The 20,778-nt window shown below is 45.5% G+C and overlaps 1 protein-coding gene across 1 annotated transcript in view; it reads left to right on the top strand.

Annotated features, from left to right (window-relative positions):
- The window catches only part of LOC309575262 (unconventional myosin-X-like), a gene marked incomplete at its 5' end in the record, with an annotated part of 87,961 nt that overhangs the window by 16,360 nt on the left and 50,823 nt on the right, over positions 1–20,778 (top strand). The window contains 9 exons of the mRNA XM_082285593.1: positions 3,365–3,523; positions 7,158–7,345; positions 7,587–7,721; positions 11,842–11,966; positions 13,291–13,304; positions 13,905–13,989; positions 15,468–15,571; positions 16,916–17,045; positions 17,901–18,019. Of these exons, the coding sequence (XP_082141719.1) occupies positions 3,365–3,523; positions 7,158–7,345; positions 7,587–7,721; positions 11,842–11,966; positions 13,291–13,304; positions 13,905–13,989; positions 15,468–15,571; positions 16,916–17,045; positions 17,901–18,019 (1,059 nt within the window). The remainder of the gene's footprint in view (positions 1–3,364; positions 3,524–7,157; positions 7,346–7,586; positions 7,722–11,841; positions 11,967–13,290; positions 13,305–13,904; positions 13,990–15,467; positions 15,572–16,915; positions 17,046–17,900; positions 18,020–20,778) is intronic.

Raw genomic sequence — 20,778 nt, 5'->3', positions numbered from 1 at the left:
CAGATTTTGCTTTATTCCTGACCATTGCAGGGCCTTGGAGAAAGTAATGGCCATTTTGGTCTCATTTTGGGCTAAATCTGAGGTAAATTTAGTATGTCACTGGTGAGAAAGTAGAAATCTCTGGCTGTTTTGTGAGGTGCCTGTTAGACTGAAAGCTGATTGTTTTCCTTCCCAAGTAATAAAGATCTGCTTATTAACACCTGTAACTTTGTGGGTTATGTATTAGCTTGTTAAAAAGGGGATATTCCAGGGGCAACTTTGCTGAGAGATGAGTTTGCCTGAGTTCTTACTTGCTTCAGGAAAAATCAGCTATCCTATTCAGCTCAGTAGTGTTGAACATCAGCCTGGCATACCCTTCCTGGAACAGGATGATGGGGAAGAATCTTTGACATTCCTCTCCTGGCAGATTGCTGGAAGCATCCAGGAGTGAGCAGTGGGGTAACAAAAGCTTCCTCACTGGGACTCTGAGGGTGGAGCATCATCCTGTTTCTGTCTCAAACCTCTGAGCTCCTTGAAGAAAGTCACTTTGGCAGTCCTGGGATATGTGTCTGTGTCCAGGAGCATGGATGATCCTTGCAGCGTATTGGTGATACAGACACTGGAAAAACTACTGTCTTCCCTGCAGAGCAGAGGACAAATTAAAAGTCAGCTTTCTTCCAGTGCCAGGGAAGACCTGAAAACCCTCCCACATGTCACTAGTGCCTTCCAGAGGCACAGAGCCATCACCTCCCAAACCTCAGTGGGGCTGGAGGCCCCAGCCTCTGCCTGAGGGAGGGTGAGCTGCCTAGGCATGCAGTGATGTGCATTAGATGAACCTCCTCAGCCTCAGGGACGGATAGGTGACAACTTGGCCTCTGCTGGGATGGCAGTGTTGTGTCACACTGCTCCTCCAGGGAGTACATTTCACCTCTGCAGTGTTTCTGTTTAGAGGGTACCTGACCTTTGCTGCTGTCCTGCCAGAGCATGTGCTTAACTCTTTATGGATATTGGACCAGACAGTTTTTAGGGAGGGATGACTGAATAACACCAATCAAGTGGCTCAAGACAGGTGTAACAGGTGACTATCTAAGCCCTACTAATCATTTACTTGTTTATTTAGAACCCCTGTTCCTCTTCAGGGTTCCATTTTCTCCCATGTTGTCTACAGGAACAAGGAAACAAGCTCTGACCCATCACTCTTCATGTATAGCAGCCTCTTGGCACAGGTGTTGCCAGCTGCTTGATATATTTTAGGACACTTGTCCACTCAGCTTTTTGTCTAAATGTTTTCTTAATGTTTCTCTTCTGGCCCAAATGGCTGCAAGTGCTGACAGAGCAGTAGTAAATGAGTAAGTACCAGGCAGATATAAGGAACGATCACATCATATGCTTTCTTCCTTGTCCTCTTCCAAAATTTGTATAAGTCAGCGGGCAAGAGAGAGCCAGGGTTATTTGCTGCTTTCTGGTTTGAAAGTGCTGTACTGATTTTGTTCCTGACAGTCCAGTTCATGTTGTGCATCTGCAGCTTGTACTCTCTCCTGAATTTAGTTGTCCCACTCTCCCTTTCTGCTCCCTCAGTTCTCTTGTGAAAGTGCCTGAGGTCTCTGTTCTGAAGAAGAAAAAAAAGGTTTTTTTCTAGGGCCATGCTTGCAGAGTGGGGGTCCTGCTGCTGGCAGTCACACCTCTCTGATACCCAGGAGCAGAACTGGTGTGGAGAGGCCTGGAGAGAGCCTGTTTGCTGGACTGGGCTTTGTTTTACACTGTTCATGAACATGAACTGTGTAATTTCGAAAGCCTCTTGGCTGGTGAAAAAAGTAGGCTGTGAAGGAGTCTGCCAGTGGAAGAGACCAAGTCCTTGCCACACAGGTGTGACTGGCAGAACACACCTGGGGGACTGAGCCAGCTTCTCCTCCCCAGCTCCCTCCAGGAACAGAGCTGCTCTTACGGCTGTGCATCGTGGTGATCTTGTAAGGATGCTGTGCTGGGTTCTTGCTGCCCTGCACTGGTGGGGTGCAGGCTCAGAGCCCTGAAGGGGTGATCCCTGGGCACCTGCAGTGTGCTGCAGCTGTGAGCACCCTGCAAGGGACTCGCAGGGGTGGCTGCTGGAGGGGGCTGGGTGACCTCATTCTGTCTGCAGCCTGCAGCTGCAGGGATGGCCTCTCCCCAGCAGTGACGGCAGCCTGAACACTCCAGGAAAGCGGGCAGGAGAAACCAGTTAGATCAATGCTATAGGTTATAGTTTGTTCTCTATGGAGCCCATCAGCTGCTTGCTGGCACCCAGGAGGGCTACAAGCAAGGATGGAATGAGGTAGAGACCAGAGCCCCAGGAGAGGCGGAAAAGCACAAGTTTCTTTGGAGGGGTTACTGTGGACCAGTTTCCTTCTCCAGGATGCCTATATGAAGTCTCCCATCTGTCTCTCTTGCATCTTACCATCTAGCACAGCTTTGGATGCTGGGTGGGAGATGGCACATGGTTGAATCCAAGAGTGGGAAGCAACTGAAATAACTTTTGTGAAATGCCAGCATCGTGCTTGAGGAGGAGGAAAGGAGGGCTGGGATGTGCCTGTGGTGGAGGGAAACAGTCACATAATCTCAGCTGTGTTGAAAGGGGGTGAAGGAGATGACCTGATAACCGGAGAGTGGGTTACTGAGGAGGAGGAAGCTCTAGCAGGAAGAAGGATGCAGCAACTGAGGCAAGATGAGTGCAACTGCACAGAGAGATGAGTACTTCCCAGAGAAGTGAGAGAAGTTAATAGGTGTCACTGTACAAATATTTTGAAAGCTGCATCACATACATGCATGTCATCACACAGAGAGAATGTCACTACTTTATTTGGCTTCTCATGTGCTTTGCTTTCCTTTGCTCTTGAGATGACAAACTCTTCCAGATGCTTTCTGGCTGCTTCTATGGAGAGAGTGTAGGGCCAAACTTGGAATGTGAATTAGCTTTTTCTCTACTTCTCCACAGTCAGAGACATGATCTCACCTGTGTTTTTTGTGAAAGACTGTTCCTGGTCTCTTGGGAGCAGCTGCCATCATTATTCACAGTCATGAGTGCAGTGTGTAATACCTGTCTAGCCTAGCGGCTGCAGGCTGGTGCCCTGCTCCTGTTAAGGGGAAATTAAGTAACCTTGAGTTGATTTGTCCTCATCAGTAGTGAAGGTGAGAGATTGACTCTGTAGCAAAAGAAGTGTGCTGTATAGTTTCTGGCCAGAGAACTCAAGTATGTAGGAACAGAAGGATGACTATAAAAATAGGGAGCAGATCTGTGTCTTATTCATTTCCTTTTCCAGTGCCAAAGTATAAAGGTGCATACTTCTGGTAGGAAATCAGACCATGTGCCCAGGTGTCATGAGCTTATTTGTCCTTCTCCCCATCCTTCCAGGTGTTCCAGTACCCCAAGGCCTCCCTTTCCAGAGAAAAGGTCTTACCCATGCACCAGACCAGCGCTGATGGGGTAGAAGACATGTCCATGCTGGGAGATCTGCATGAAGCTGCCATCCTGCTTAACCTTCATCAGCGCTACCAACAGGGTAACATCTATGTAAGTGCTCATCTCTTTTGGCCTAATGGTTTTTGTTTAGCTTCAGGGCTGCCACTTAGCATGTGAAGTGGCAACTGATGTTGTCCTTGTCTCTTGAGGATAGGAATTGGAGGGGATTTTCTGCCTTTCCAGCTCCATCATCCTTTTGAGATCCTACCCCTATCAGAGGGGCCTCTTTGCCTCTATGGAAGAACTTCCAAGATGTGAATGTTCACCTCTAAGCTTTGTGATAATTGCGCAGCTCTGTATCCTCCATGCGCATCCATGTTTGATGAGCTGTCAGTCACATTCCCCAGGATCCCCTTTATGGCTGTTTCATGGTTTATAGGGCCAAGCAGACTGGAAAGTGCAGCATATGCAGGTTGTTGCTGAGTATCCCTCCTGATCCAGACAGACGAAGCTACTGCCTAACAAAGCTAGGGATGCAAACCTGTTGGCTAACTCTGCTCACCTTGCACATATAAATACTCATAGCATGTCCTGGTTTCCCTCTCAGGCCCTCAGGAAGAGACAAGTGTTAGGAAAGGGACTTGGGAGGAAAAGCACACCTGGGACAAGACATCCCTGAAGTGCTGGGATGGTAGTGCTCTGCTGAGACTTGGAGAGAACAAGGAAGATAGACTACAAAGACTGCCTTACCTTGCTTTACTCTTACCTTGCTTGTCCATGCTATGTGCACACAGAGTTTTTCAGAATATGACAGGAAAAATGTAAAACTCTGCCTGTGTTGCATAGCAACTGTTATCAAGGCAACCAAACTATATGCACCTGTATTCCAGTAAATTATCAGTAAAGTGACCCTGTTTCTGAACTATCTCCTGCACTGGATGCAGAGGAGACTGTAAATTCTTTTGTTTTTGCTGTAGACTCCCTTGCCTGTTGTCTATCGACACAGCCTTGTGACCCTGTGACAGGGTGCACACGCTATTTTTAAGGCCCATATCTTTGGAGCTCTTCTCTTCCTGTGTTTGACACATGCTATGTGTCTGTGCACCTTTTGACCCATTTGGATGTATTCCTCCTGTTTCTTCTCCCTCACACCTTAAAATGCGATGCAGGATTCTCTTCTTTTTCAGTCTGTGCCTTGTACCAGAAATGCCACAACACCAGCAGTGTGACAGTGTCATAGCAGCCCTATCTCCTTAAGCCTTTCCTCTAGCTCTGATGTGTCATTCCTTCTCTTATTCAGCATTAGTTCTGTGACTTCTTCATCCATGCATAAAGGTGTTAAGGTTTAACACCTTTACACCTCGTTTTTTGCCTTTGCATAGTGCATGAATGTCAGATGTGCACCTTGGGTCTGAAATTTTTGGAGATGTATGAAGGGGCCTGACCTCTGTAACATGCTCAGCACTGAGAAGAACCCCTCAGTGTAGGATTGTTAGCCCCACCATGAGCTCTTAAAGGAGATTCTTTCTGATCAGGGAGCGTAGGTAGCGGTCTATCTAGACTGGTGTGGCACCCATAATTAATGTACTACAGCAATACTGACAAGCTCAACAGTACCTTTTGTTTTCCAGATAAATACTATTTGAGCTCTACGCAGCTGTTGAAGGAAATTATGTGAGCACAGCAACAGCCTGCATCTTCCCTCTTCATTCTTGCAATTCCTGTATTCCTTAATAAAAGTAGACCCAACATAATGTGAGTGATGTATAAATGAGCCAGGGGCTGTACTGCCAAATTTTGTGTTGTCTTGAGCAATGCCATGCCTAACCATCCAAGTAGGATCTACTGTCCTGAGAAGCAGACCTGCCACATGTGGCTTGTCCTGCTCTGGAGAGTTCTGTAGGGACAATTACTTTGCTGATAGAGTAGCTGGTATGTATGTGGTTTTACTGCTATTAAAAATTATGGATAGAAATTGTCTCTAAGGGAATGCATGTGATGAGGAGACTGGAACTGGGTGGTGGAAAAGTTTCCTAGAAACACCTTTGAAAGAGATGGCTGTACTGGAAGAAGTTCTGGAAAGGCCTTTCCAGGAGTTCTCTGGAAAGGAGCTCTTGTTCCTAGTGAGAGGTGGAACTACAGTGGAAAATGCAAACTGAAACATCTGAGGGGAAAACATGCTGGGAGAAGAGTTACAATGGACATCTCTGTCTCGTAGTCTCTGGACAATGCCTGTTCCTCAACTGCTTGTACAATGCTTTTTCCCCAATTCACGTTTTCTCACTCAATGCTTTCCTCTCTCTCTCCACCTCTCTGGCCAAAGATCATCTGCTTGCTTACTGCTTTCATTACCAGTGAATTATGTTTCTGCCCACAAAGGTTCCTGTCAGTGGGTCCTCAGGACTCAATCTATGCTAGCCTGTTTATACTGATAATGCAGTTTGGCCTAGGTGACTTTTTTTTCCCCCCTGATGATCTCTGACTGCTGCTTTAATAAATGAGTTTTAAATATTTTGGTGACTACAGCATCTTATCAGTCTGGCTTCTGGCTTCAGAGCTTGGCATTGCTATAGCCCCAGATCTCATTTGGCCTGATGAGTCTTCCTTGTCACCAAGTGTTTAATTTACAGCTTCTCCAACAGATACATTCAAATGCTTTTATATCTGTTGGGTGACTTGTAGGTATTTCATGGTTTGGAAATAATGCTAGATGTTGTCCCTGACCACAAAGCTTGGCACCTCCTGCAGTAATCTAAGTGTTTAGTTTGTCATGTCTGCTGAGAATGGGTCTTCCTTGAGCAGAGAAGTCCAAGATGTCCCTGTGAGGGAGGCCACCGCACCAGCAGCAGGATTTAAGCTGGATGTTGACCATATTACAAAGCCATCATTAGGAGAGAGGTGGCACCATTGCTCTGATTCAGCTCTGAGAATAACTGGATTTGAGCTGGTTGGCTGAACCGAAAAAGTCATGCCCCAAAAAGCAACATTAATTTCCTTCTGTCTTCACAAAATGATACATTTGAAATTCAGTATTGTGCTCTGAGTATTTTATTTTAAATCTTGCCACGTCTTTTTTTGATCTGTGAGATTTTCAAAATAAATATTTTCAAAATATAATGTTTAGAAAATATAGAAATGTTTTGACTTGAAATCCAGAGCTTCATCTTCAGCTGTCAATTTTGATTTGGTTTACCAAATGATTTAAGCTGCTACAAACAGCATTTTTCGGCAGAAGAAAAAATTATATGCTTTAGTGCTTCTTTGCACATGTATGTTTTGTGTGTGTGTGTGTGTCTGTGTTTCAACTCTTTATTCAGGAGGTTCTTGAACCCTGCCACGCCCCCTCCACTTAGGACTGTAGGTAGGGGCATTGAAGGTATCTCCTGATACTCCTTCAGTCCTGGCTCTGCTGTTCAGCTTCAAGTACAGTGCAGAGTAGCTGGGTATGAAGATGGCTTCATGTTTTTAAATTGTGTAAGCTTAATTTAACAAAGACAACAGGATAAGAATGTTGTATTGTAAAGCAGCAAAATTCAGAGTGCCCCATCCATACCCAGCTGTACAGCTCCTTCCCTGGGGTTTGACAATCTTTGCCAAACTGTGGAGCTCTCTGCTGAAGCCCAATGTCCTTATTTAGGCTTTCTCCTTCACCATTACTTATTTCAGGGTCTGGGTTTGTTGTGATTTTTTTTTTTTCCCCTCCAGGAGCTTCATTTCCTTTCTGTGTTTTGTTCTTTCCCCGTAGACAAACATTGGTTCCATCTTGGCATCAGTAAATCCCTACAAACCCATCCCTGGTCTGTACAGTGTGGATGCCATAGACCTGTACAGACAGCACCGGCTGGGTGAGCTGCCTCCCCATATCTTCGCCACCGCTAACGAGTGCTACCGCTGCTTGTGGAAGCGTCATGACAGCCAGTGTGTTCTGATAAGGTTAGAAATGGAGAACCAGCTACTCCATGGCTGCATCACACGCCTTGCTCCTGCTGTTCCATTTGCATTGACATCTGCCTAAATACCCACACCACCCTCCCTGCCTTTGCCTGATCCCTGCTTGTCACAGAGGAGATGTCACGTTTATTCCTAGAGATCACTTCTGTGCTGCGGGTAGGATGGTCATCAGCTCTGTCTGTCCTGGGTCCGTGAATGAAATGTATGGTTTTTTTCTTAACAGTGGAGAAAGTGGAGCTGGAAAGACTGAGAGCACCAAGTTGCTCCTGAAATTCCTGTCAGCCATGAGCCAGACCTCCCTTGGGGCCCCTGTGTCTGAGAAGAGCACTCATGTGGAAGAAGCCATCCTGGAAAGCAGGTACAGTCACCCTCATGGGCACCCGGAGTGCTGGGTCAGCCTGCCTTTGGGGGGCCCTGCCGTTGGGGTCCCTGCCTTCTGGGCAGCTGGGCCATGGATGGAGCCAGACCTGGGTGGAGAGGATCATGGAGCTGGATGGTGTCACTTCAGGGAAATGCGAAGGTTGCGGTCTTGCTGGGAGGCCTCACCCTGGCTGCTCTCCCAGCTGTCCGTGGATGGATTAGGCTTCTTTCCAACAGCAATGTGGGATGTGTATGGCAGCTGGAGAATAAATGTCTAGCTCTCGATTGTAGCTGTCCTCCCAGTGAGTCTCTGTCATACTCTGACTCCTGGTTTCCTCCATTAGCTCCTGCTCTCCCCCAGCCTCCCTGTGTTTCAGGCTGCTGGTATGTCTTGCCCTCAGGAGTCCCATGGGCCACCTGGCAGCTCTTCTGCTGTCCTGGCAAGTGATTTCATGGAGAACCATCCATAGGAGCTGGCACCAGGGAACAACCACCACCCACCTAAACCCTGATGAGGCATCAGGCAGGCAGGGAAGCACATGGCGCCTGAATCAAATGTGTTTGAGAGAGAAGCTAGCAGCAATGAGGGAATGGAGACACACTCTGGGGGAAATCCCTCATGCCAGAAGAAGTCCTGACACCGCTGAGGGACCATAACCCTTGCCAGGGCGGGGACAGCTCTGAGGGACCATGGCCCACAGGTGACCTATGCTAGAACAGGGAGGTGAAGGGGAAAAGTATCCAGAAAACCTGAAGAAGAAAAGTGTGGCTGAGGAAAACCAGTAAGAGGCAAAGAGCAGCAGAGAAAACAAGGAAGCAGAGTGACATGGAGAAGCAGTCCTGTGAGTGTGACCCAAGGCTTCTCTCCTGCCCTGTTGGGGAAGCTTTGAGGGAGTGGGTGTAACCTGAGCTAAAAAGGAAAGCTGAGGCTAAGAAACAGAGGACAGCAGGTGTTTGACTTTAGGTAAGCCTGGGGAAGAGGCAGGAAAGATAAATCTGTTTTATTGGTTTTGTCCTTGTTTTTCTTAACACCTGAATTATATTTAATAAACTACATTAAAATTTCCCAACACAAGACTGTCTTGCCTGTGACTGAAGGACCTTGCTGGGGGCCCTGCAGTTTGGGGTGGTCAAGGTTGAGGCTGCAGATGGGTCCCAGATGGAGCCTGTGATAGTTGCAGAAACCTCCAGAGGAGGCAGCTGTGAGAGCATTGCAGGTTTTAGGTCCTTATAAGCAGAACGGCCATGAGCAGAAGGGCTGCTGCACTTGGACCTGGTGTTCCAGAGACTGTTGTTGGATGATTTATCCTTTGCAGGTGTGCAGATCTTAGCAGGCATGGAGGCAAACTGGAAAAAGCTCTGAAGAGCAGTACAGTCATGACTCAAGATCTGCAAAATCTGCTTTAAGGCAAGCAGCTTAGAAGGCTCAAGCACTCTTAGCAGTTAAGTGATAACTTGACAGTGATCCAGAGAGCTTATGATGGTGGGTAGGTGACTCCTGAGTCTGTAAGATGCCACAGCTGTGAGCTGGAGTGAAGTAAGAGATCACAATGTGCTCTGTGTACATCTCAGTGCTACATGAGCTATTGCAGTATGAGTGCAAGAGAATCTGATTTGTCACCTTTTCTCTGAAGACAAGAAGCTGAAGGCCTGGCCCAGACCCAGAAGCTGCTGCTGCTCCTATGGACCCTACCTCATGTATTTGGAGTTCAGCTGCACTTGCTCTGATGGTGGCCCTCCTTGGGTTCACTTATGGTGGATTTTCTTGCTTGCAGCCCAGCACATACCAAGGAACAATGCTGGATTCTCACTTTCAGACAGCACTGCAAACAAAGTGTTCATCACCTTTCTATCATTTGCTTGTGTTGGAACATACGTGCTTGGTGTATTTCTCATAAATCAGGCTCTGAAAACTCCTTTGGTACTGTTGATTTTGTCTCTTTTCTGTCTTGAAAACACCCATCCAATCAAAATTCTGCTAACTTTCAGCTTTTTTTCTCGCTTGCTTCACTCTGAAGCTCCCTTCTCCATGTTTGGTGCCACTGCTGACAGCACAGCCACCTTTCCTGCTATTCACCCTCCCCCAAGTCTTCAAATCTTTTTGTCTTCAACTGTGCATCTGAATCCTGAATCTGCATATGGTGCAGTATTTCTGAACTCCAGATTTCGCTTTCTGCTGCCCTGCTGAAACTGGTTCCTGTTATTTTGAATCCTGGAGCCCATCCTGCAAGCAGCCTGCATCACCTTCCTGATGTGCTGCTCTGCCTTGCAGTTCACTGCTGGCCCAGGTGCCACACTGTGATGTGCTGCTGGCATGGCCACTTGCTTGGCCCAGGCCCCTGCCCTCGTGCCTGGCTGAACCAGCTCACCCCACCCTCTGCCTTGCAGCTGCTGCCAGTCTCAAACACCCTCCTGCTCATTTCCTCCCCTATGCCTGAAAAACTTCGCACTCGTGTGTGGGAGCCCATTGCCAAACTAAAGCTATTTCCTCATGCTTTTCTTATATAATTGAACATGATTAAGAGCCACAAAGATTGGCTAGCTGGCTCCTGCACTCTCACTGCATCTGTGGTGGTCATATAACCCCATCCTCCCTTTTTCTGTCTGTCCCCATTAACTTTGTTGATTCATGGCATTGGTGTGGTGAGTGGGATATTTCTGTGCAATGTCCTTATTTACATACTTGTTTCAGAGGCGTGGGTCTTGGAGCTCAAATTCTCCAGGGCAAGGAACTTTCCTGATCTGTACACCCAGATTTCTCTAATTGTCACTTCTATGGTTGTAGTGTGTTATAACAGAGGAATTTTCATTTCTGTCCTTGTTACTTGAAAGCGATTGTTTCAACAGATGTTAGGAACGTACTGCCTGGATTTTCCTGAAGGTTGTTGAGTGTTTCCTTAACCACAGCTCTCCCTTGCAAGGCCTGAAGCTTTCTGCAAGCTCTAGGGGTGTCTGTAGTTGTGGTTATTTTTTATGCTGTACTTACTAACTTGTGAATAATCCTATATCTGCCCCAGTCTCCAGTGGGACTGCACAATAGATCTTTGGAGATGTTTAAAAGCCAATATTTCTCAGGGTAATAACAGCAATAATTTTTGTTTAAAACTATGTATGTTGTAAAATTAGACATGACAACATACAGGCTGTTCTTGTAGCATCTCTGTGATTCCTTGCTTGTCAACCCTTCAGATTATTTTAGAATTGGCTTAATTGCAGAAATGAATATTTTAATCCTGGATTCAGCGTGTCAGTTTGAGCGGTTTAGGCTTTTCTCTTGAACTGTTCTGTGAAGCAAGTACCAAGCATTTTAACTTTTTTTACCCTGATGACGGAAAGGTGACCAGCAGACAAAATTCTTCCATTTATAGTCTGTCTGATGTTTTGATGATAGATTTTTTTGCAACTTTTTTTTTTTCCTGAAATGGATGATGTTGCTCTCTTAGAATGTAATTTTCAAATCTATAGCATGTGTATAGTCCCTCTACTTAGAAACTGTGTGGCTTATATCAGCCTAAGCAAGATTTAGGTAACAAGGGCTTGTGTGTTCCAGTATGAAATTCAAGTACCAAACAAATTGCTTTATTACAGTTTGTTAGATTGAAGATGTTTGCCTGTAATTTTAAGAGATGGTATGTACTGGTCTTCTCCTCCAAAGGCAGAAGAAAAAAAAGTAAAATGAATATAGAAGTATGTGGCTTAAAGCTACAGAGTGTTTGCCCTGTATGTCTAATGCTTCTGAAAATCCTTGAAAAATACTGTTGCATTCATGGGATGTACTGTGTTGAGGACACAGCCTGGCTGGGTCTTGCCACCTTTCATTTCCTGAAGCCACACGGGTGGGGAATGCCCCTGACAGTGTGAGCACCAGCTGCCCATACAGACTGGGGACTGATTTAATTAACTGCAATCCCAAAGGTTTAAAATTTATCTAGCAGCATGTTAAATTGCTCTTGCCACCCTTCCTTTCCCTTGAGCTCTTCCTGCTTGTCCAGGCTGGTGCTGTAGCAAATAAATCTCTCATGGCAGAACACGCTGTGCAAATGTCAAAAGACTGGGCACATGTTTTGTTTTAATGGTATCCCATCACTAATTGTATCTTCATTGCCTTGTTTCTACAGCCCCATTCTGGAGGCCTTTGGAAATGCCAAGACAGTTTATAACAACAACTCCAGCCGTTTTGGCAAGTTCATCCAGCTGCACTTCTCTCAGCATGGAAACATCCAGGGAGGCCGAGTAACTGATTGTATCCTTTTCTTCAGTGGATCAGAAATGGATGGAGTGAGCGAAGATGAGGAAGAGCTCAGTGTGGGTCAGGAAATCCCTCATCACAGTTTTTCAAAGTCAATTTACAGCTGTGGGCAAATTTGCAACTCAAAGAGGGAAGAAGTGTTTGTTTTATGGTTCTGCAGCACCTAACTCTGGAAACCTTTTCTCTCAGTACTGTGTTAGGTAGGGACATAGTTCGACTTTTCACTTTGTTAATCTCAACACTTGATACTTAAAATCCTGGAATTTGCTACCTTGGAAGATCCCCCAGGTTGATTGCATCCTGTTTGCTCCACATAAAATTGTTACCTTATCTTAGCTCTGCCAATGAATACGTGATTGAGAGAAGTGAGACCAAACTAAGAATCAATATATTCTGCACAATATTTGGGTGCAGAAGAGAATTATGAGTCCCTGTTTTGGGCTACCTTCTTCAGGGGACCTTGGAACCCTAGTCATAGAATCCCAGAATATCTCAAATTGGGAAGTACCCATAAGGATCATTAAGTCCAACTCCCTGCTCCTCTCAAGACTACCTAAAATGAAATCATATGACTTACGAACATTGTCCAGATGCTCCTTGCACTCTGACAGGCTTGATGACATGACCACTTCTGTGGGGAGCCTCTTCCAGTGACAACAAGGACAGTGAAGACTGGAAATAGTCAAACTGTGTTGTGCCATGATGACTTTCTTCCCTGTATGCCCAGATACCCCTCTCCCAAAGGCTTTGACATATCTTTTGTCTCCATGAGGCAGGTAAAGCTGCCCTGGCTGCGTTTCTCGATGTTGATGTTCAAAGCTGCTGCTGAGTGCAAACCACACCAATTGCCACTGGAGTAGCCCCCAGATGAATTTACTGCTGTTGTAAATGACAGGCTTGGATTGTTTAGCCTCTGCTCTTTGTGCTGTCAGTAGATTTAAGATAGTGGTCTCTTGCAGGAGCAATGAGAACTGATGCAAGACTTGCTGTGTGCGATGCAGACTTTCAGATTAGAGTGGCTTCTAATCTTTCTAGGTGTCCCTAACGTGGCTCATCCTTTGTTAGGTTACCTATGCTCTATCTGGCCCTGCCCTTTTAAATATCTCTTTGGCACATCATACCTCTTTGGACAGTGAATAGAGAGGATGATCTGAGATGATGTTTAGAACCACACTTTACCTACTTTTCAAAGTGTCAGTTATTTCATGATTTGTTGCTTGTTGCAGGGTTCATCCCAATGTGTCTAGATTTTTTGCCTATCATCAAGCAATCTGTGCTTCTGTCACTTGGATGTTTTTTTCCTTAACATGCTGTTCAGATTTACTGGAAAAGGTAGGTATCACGTCTACTGAGTGCTGGGTGAGCCCTCTTCTCACAGGAGGTGTGGCAGTGCCAGATCACCTCCTGGATGAGGCTGTCTCCATCACAGTGTGTAGACATCAGCTCCTTAGGTGTTACTACTGCAACTGTCCCAACTGAGGAAGAGGCAGAGGAGCAATGTTTGTTCTGTATCTACCACAGCCTGTTCTCCCATCTTTGATTAACTGTGCATTACAGAGAGACTCCAAGAAAAAACTGTTTACCAAGGAGAAAGGGAGAGAGAAGTACCTGGAAACTCAGCTCCACAGAGAAGAATATGGGGTGCAACTCCAAATGCAGGCATCTCTGCTTGGATGTAGTTTACTTTGGAGTCAGGAATTCACTGAGGAGGAGGCCCAGAACTGACAAGGTTCAGTTTGTCCATGTGTATGCTCAGTTGCACAGCCACAAAGATCTTGATGTAGAATTTATTTAGACAAAACCATCATTTAACGGCAAGAAGCCACTCTTGTGCATTGGCTGGAGATTTGCCTGTATCCTGGTCCTCTCTTTGCCTTTGCAACCTCAAGTCTGATCTCTTTCTACTGGCTACTCTTGTATTCTTTGTTTCAGAACAGGGTGGTACATCAGAACCCCGGGGAGCGGAATTACCACATCTTTTATGCCCTGCTAGCTGGTGTAAGCGGGGAGCAGAAAGGTAATTTCATTTTCTGGGATATGTCTCTTGTCCTGTTTCCAGTCCAACATGTGAAGCAGGTGTAAGTCAGTTAGAGCATGGATATTTCAGGTACTTGATAAGTAGCTTCTTCTTGAAGGCCATATGGTGATTTCGTGGGAAACAGAATGGAGAGTTGAGAGGAAGAGGCTGAGGATGACAGAAATGCTGTATGAGAAAAGACACTTCAGGAATTCTGTGCTGAAGGAAAAAGTCTGTGCAAAGTGATGAGGTGATGAAACTGGCTAGAGGCAGAGGAAAGGTAAAGAGTCTTGATTCAGTTGCTGGTGGGAGCTGTTCAAGGAGTTCAAAGGTTGGACTGATAGATATATTTTTAGAACAAACCTACAGTATAGGTAATAGTAGAGAGAAGAATTACAAAGACCAGCGATGTAGTGGAAGGACTAGAGCCAAAACATGTCTTGTGTCCGAACAAAGGGTTTATAGCTCTGGGCTTGGGGAGGGGAGAGGTGGGTCTTGAAAAGGGCACACAGAGAAAGTGGCAGCTGCAGCCTGTGGACGAATCCTCTTTGTAGTGCAGCACCCCTCTAACAACATTTGTGTGTATCTGTCCCAGGCACTGCTGAGCACTGGTGATGTTTCTGGAGAGGTCAGATAGGCAGGCAGGAACATGTTACAGTTGTACTCTGGTTTGGAGGGCCTGGGGAATTTCTTTATGCTTTTGTTGTCTGTTAGGATAATCAGATGGAAGATTTGGGCCTGACAGAGTAGAAAGGAGTAGGGTTTCAGTTTTAGTGGGTATGTGCAGGAATGGCTACATAGGTCAATTCAGAGATCACTCTAAAGCAAAGGAAAATAGTGGGGACCATGGTTATTAGCAATTGCTTAGGGAAAACATACAAAACAGAATCTTCAGCAGATCTCTGCTATTCCTTTCCATCTACCTCTCCGAGCTGGTGTCCCAGGCTGCTTCACTTCCCCATCTGTACTGTGGTTTTGGCTCTTGATCATCCTTACCTCCTTTCTCCATTGATCTTTTAGTTCTCCTACATTCTTTACAAAATGGGGGATCAAATCTGCAGATAGTGTTTAAGATGTGGTTGCATAACATGTACAGAGACCTAATTCTGGTTTCACATTTAGTTTTGTGAACTATGTTCAGTGTTTGACTACTGGTCAGCACTGAATGTCTTCAGAAATCTGACTGTGGCTCTCTGAACTGTCTCAAGTGATGATATCTAATTTAGAGGTCATTACCATATGTATGCTGTTAAGACTATTTTTCTGTACACTTTTTGAGCTAGAATTTAATTTTTTTTCTTCAGTCAATTCAGTATCGAGATATTCTTCTGAGACTCTGCAGCTTGGGATTTGACTGTTCTAAATAATTTTGAATACCATCTGCAAGCTCTGTTACAGCACGCCCTCCTCTTCCATGAACTAAAAGACTGGTTGCTAAATAAATTGTTGTCTTTCCCCTGCCTCTTCTTCTGTTGCAGAGAGCCTCTCCCTCTGTGAGCCAGAGACTTACCGCTACTTGAACCAGTCTGGCTGTGTGACTGATGAGAACCTGAATGATGTAGAGATGTTCAGTAAGGTCATGGTGAGTCCAGTCCTAACTCCTCCTGAACTTCTGGGCACAATCTCAAGGACTAAACATGCTGCATAGTCTAGATCTCACAGGCAGAATTGATTTTCCCTAAGCCAAAATTTGGTGTTCAACAAGTCCAAAACTCAGCTAAAACAAGGCTCAAAAAGTGGTTTTAGTGTATAGAAATGGGGGAATTTGGGAAACAGTCAGAATGAATAATAATTTAGAATGATGGAGAATTTGGGAGAGCAGAAACCCACCCCGTAATGGTTCCTGGGAGTCTCCTAGATAGCCTGGTTCAGGAAACCTCACGCTGACCATTAGAAGAACAGTTTGGTCTGAAGGTACTGTTCCCCAGAAATATTCCAGTAAAGTTATACCACCTGTGAAAATCACCTATTCTGAAATACCTCAGAGATTCAATAGACACCTGTACTTTATCAGAGGTTAAGGGGGTTAGCAGGATGAATGTGCATATTCATATTTTATTTGATAAATGCTTGTTGGCCTGAGGGCTTTAATAATGTAGGTGAAACCAGCTAGGCAAGACGAGTAGGGTCAGCTTAGGATTTCAGTAGGTCCTGGTTAGGTGTGATTTAAGGGAAGGAAACACCTGTGCAGCAGGAGTTTCAATGCAATATGGCATTTATTCTTCAGCTGAGGAGATGCTGGAGGAAAGAAGGGAACTAGAACCCCAGAGTGTCCCACTGACAGGGTGACTGCATGAAAACTAGGTCCTACCTCTCAAAGTCAATTTATGCCCAAGAACCCTGGCTCACATGCAGGCACTAAGAGGGAATGTGCCATACTTCCTTATTATCTGATAATCTCTTTCCAACCATCTAGCAGCTAATGCTGAAAGCCTGGTTTTAAATCTTGCTGCATAGGTCTCCTATACTAAGATAGAATGAATTAAGGGGGTTATGTGGATCAGAGTAAATTAAGTATCTTAATTTAATCTGTCATTCAGGGAAGAAAATAAGGGAGAATGTGGAAGCCATCCAGAAACATCTGTAACCTGTGCTGCCAGTGTTCAGGGTAGGATTTCCTCACATAGGCACAAACATATTCTTTCTGTGACAGACCATCAGTGGTGGCAGCAAAGTCCAACTTGAGGATGGGGCAAATGCCCACCTGCCTTAGATGGCAATAGAGCAAATGTAGGAGAGAATGGGAGACAGTAAATATCATTGACAAATGTATAGCTGAGAGAGGTGCTGTGCCATCCTGTTTAATTTGGATGCATGGTGACTATGATTCTGAGTTTTACATCTTACACACACTGGACTTGAGTGTGGTGGTTACACTGTACTTGGCTGTACATACAGTTAACAGTGGCTGTGTGGTTTTGCATAGACTGCCATGAAGGTGGTGGACTTCAGCACTGAAGAAATCAGAGACATCTTCAAACTTCTTTCTGGCACACTTCATTTGGGAAACGTTGAATTCATGACAGCTGGTGGGGCCCAGGTTACAACAAAAGCAGGTAAGTAGGCCCGTAGCAACTTGGTAGACCATGCAAAGCCCCATAAGGCCCCCAATAAAGCCCTCTCCACTGTCCTTTCTCCCTCCATTATGCTGGTCTGCATTGCCTTCACCAGCAGGTTCCCTGTAGTTTAACCCCACAAAAGCATTGCCACAGGATGCATGGCTCTGGGGTACCAGTGGAATTTAGTTGGTCTGTGGCCCTGGGATCCATTCGTGCTTCTGGATATTCTCAGATGGAGTCCACAGCCTCACAGTTTCTCTTTTGCATTGAAAGAGATGGAAGAAATAGGACCAGGAAGGAGTTTGAGATAAAAGTGATCTGTTAGAGACTATGCCCCATCTTCATTTGAAGCAGTTGCTGGTGTGCACTCTGTTACAGTTATCCAGTCTGAGCTGGTCTGCAAAGCGAGTGCCTAAACAGAAGCAAAAAATACGTATTACAAGTGCCTCAAGTCTTAAGTTAATTGCCTCTCTTCTTTAACATCCAAGTTTAGCAATCCCATGCTCAGACTGCAGTATTGTGCTTCTACAAAAACATTTCTTCTCATGCAGTGTTTTGCTGGTGCTGAGCTTTACCCAGAGTTTTGCTCTTCCTGCTGTCAGCAGAAAGGCTTACTTACTTGAGTATCTGACTGTGGCCTATAATGGGTTATGTGAGCCTTAGACTGGGTTTGTGAGCTTACAGCTTTGGGCATGCCAAAGAGAATTCAGTAAGGGGGAGTGTGTTTTGTGCTGGGGTTTAGTCACCTGTCATGTAGGAGTCCCTGGGATTTCCTCACCGAGCTGCAAAAATATCCCTATGAGTGATGGGGATCCATGCAGGAGAAAAAAGTGTGTCTTCCTTTGTTAATAGTGCTGAATGTTGCCAGTGACCTCCTGGGCTTAGATGCCTTTCAGCTTTCTGAAGTACTGACACAGAGGTCCATGATTCTGCGTGGGGAAGAGATCAGCTCCCCTCTCACTGTGGAGCAGGTAAGTGTCCTAGTGTGTGCTTCTGCTTCTGCCACTTCTGCATTTCCAGGCCCTGATCTTCCTCTTGTGTCACCCATTCCAGCCTAGGGCCTCCTGCTTCCTCAGGTATTTTGCCCTTATTGGTAGCTCAGGTCCCAGTGTTGACTCTGCTTTTCAGGCTTTACCGGGGAGTTCACTAGCAAATGCCAATGCACAATACTGGTTTTAAGTCACCTTCACTCAGCAGGAACTGGTCATGCTTGTGTTATGCAGAAGGTGCATCAGATGCTTTGTGGTAATTGCACGTGTGCGTGCTTTAACCTTGCAGAACTCCCAGGTTATGCTGCATTTACTGGAAGGTAAAAGCTGGCACGCAGTTCCCACAAAACATCTGGCAGATGTTAGGCTGTTACCCCGCAGCAGCTTCTTTCCGTATCCATACAACCACAAAGGAGGACTGAGTAAACTGATAAGTAACTCTTGTGGTGTTGCTGATCACTTGAGGGCACTCTTGGTGTTTCAGGTCCATGCACAGATAACTGTAGAAAATCCTCTGTCATGAATAAAATGCGAGACACTGGAAAACAAGGAGTAATATTACTAGGATGGAAGATGCATCATGTTATAGCAAAATGAACATCTGTAATGGAAATCATGTGCTGGCACAGACTGCAGAGGGTTATCAATCCAACGCCTACATTGGCAGAGAAGCCAGAGTTACTAGACTCTCTCTGACGGATGTCTGTCTAACTTTCCTTCAGATTTCCCATGGAAGGAGTTTCACAGCATCTTTAAGTATCCTGCTTTAGCTGCAGTGGAGTCTGGAGTTGAAAAGATTTTCCTCATATTTAGATTACCTTTGACATCCCAGCTGTCCACCTTACAAGCTTTGGCTTCTGTGAAGTTTTTCATGTGGTGTTCTCTTTTCTAAGCTAAACAATCCAGTTCCTTCAGTGCTTCCTTGTAAGTAATTTTCTAAATCTCTTTGTCTTCTGTCTCTGTTTTCCCACATCTTTTAAGAAGTGGAGTGCCCCTAACTGGGCACTGTATTCAAGCTGAAGACTCAGCAGTGCTCATTATGGTAGAGTAGTTGCTTCTTTTCTTGCTGTGAACACACATGCTAATATGTCACAAACCGAGCTTTGCCTTTAAGAAATTGTCTCTTTTTTTGCATAGTCTGTGACCTTTCTTCGCAGTGAAATTGTGTGAAAATTATTTTTCAGCTTGTAGTCTGTGGTAGATACCCTCAGTATCCAATACCACGCTTTTTCTTCCCAGCTGTCTGTCCTAAATAAGCCACATCTTTCTCTAGCAGTGTGTAAGTTGGATAACAGATAATACCAGAGGCACTTCATGCAGTCCACAGCAATGGTATGCAGTTGTAGGATTTACAAGAGTCTCCCTGAACAGAGCTTTCCCTGATGGTGTAGCTATTCCTGACGTGTGTGTGTTGGACCCCACAGTTACTGCTTGCAGCCCAATGAAGTACCAAGGCCACGAGAAAGTTGTGATAGCAAGTGGATGCTGCCATTTAGCTGTCTTCACTAGGAGAGCCTGTTGCACTCAACACGGCCTGTAAAGACTCTTCCTGACTACGTGCTGCACCCACCTATTCCCATTTGCTGTAGGGATAGAGTTGCTGGGGATTTCTCATTGTGTAATGGACTCATTACCCATCTGAGCTTTGACATTTCAGTGGGCTGAATGGATGAACTGGCCTAAAGGCAGGCAAAGCTGGGAGGATGAAAGGTGCCTTTGAGGATCTCATTTGAGCCATATTGTGGGGAAAGGGGCTTTGCTTACAGCTGGATGGGGAGGTCCTGTTCCTGGAAAATGTGTCCAACTTACTGTGTAACCAGACACACTACAGAGGCATGGCCTTGAGGACATTCTTAGTCCCAACTAATAAGACAGATCATCTGATGGAGAGAAGAAATACCCAGAAAAGATGTGTGTGCCCATGCTTTGAAATGTTCTCTTCTTGGAAAAGGGAGGTTATTCTGTGTCAACTTTGAGGTGCTGAAGAGGAAATAGTACCTAGGAAGAGAAAGGAGGAGAAAACCAGTGTGGCTGGGTGAAAAGGAGGATCTGGCAGTCTGGGCCTCAGAAGTTTGTGAGAGGCTGGAAGGGATCAGAGGCAGTTGGCCTGTGCCGTTAGCAAATAGCTCATGTTATTTAGGGTTGCAAAACTGAAGGGGGTGAGGGTGCATTTCGAAGATCTGTCATTGCTGGTCTGGCCTACTGAAGGAATTGCCCTGCTGGTGTCACAGGTGAGACAGGGGAAACAACCTGTAATCGAGTTACTGCGGTTTATTTATGAAATGACAAGATTACAGCTTTCACCCTACTTGATTATTTCATGTAGTGCCTCGCTCACCCCTCAGCATTACATTCTCTAGATGACAACTTCTTTTCCCAATTGGGAGTTTGCAGCTTGTCCAGGAGGGTTGGGCAAAAACTTGTCAGGCTTTCTATTGTGCAGTTGCAGTTATCAGTCTCAGGTACTACCAGCCGAGGTCCTTGGCATGCCCTAACATTTATCTCCACGTCTTCAATCTCCAGGATCTTTCCCCACTTCCAGCATCTTTCTTCCAGTCATGATCTTCGCCATCTTCTCTCCTGGCCCCTTTTTCTACCCTCTGCAACCATGTCTTCTTCTTGGGGACCCTTATTTTTGGCCTTCTCTTCTTTCCAGAACCCTAAACTCTGGTTTCCCATTCTAAATAGTGTATGTGCAGAATGACAGCACATGATCAGACTCTTAATTTGTGGTTCTGTCT

Source organism: Coloeus monedula (assembly GCF_965178545.1).
Source record: "Coloeus monedula genome assembly, chromosome: 7".
In the NCBI taxonomy this organism is placed as follows: Eukaryota; Metazoa; Chordata; class Aves; order Passeriformes; family Corvidae; genus Coloeus; species Coloeus monedula.
Note: the sequence above shows the minus strand (reverse complement) of the source record. Positions and strands in the feature narration are given on the sequence as shown.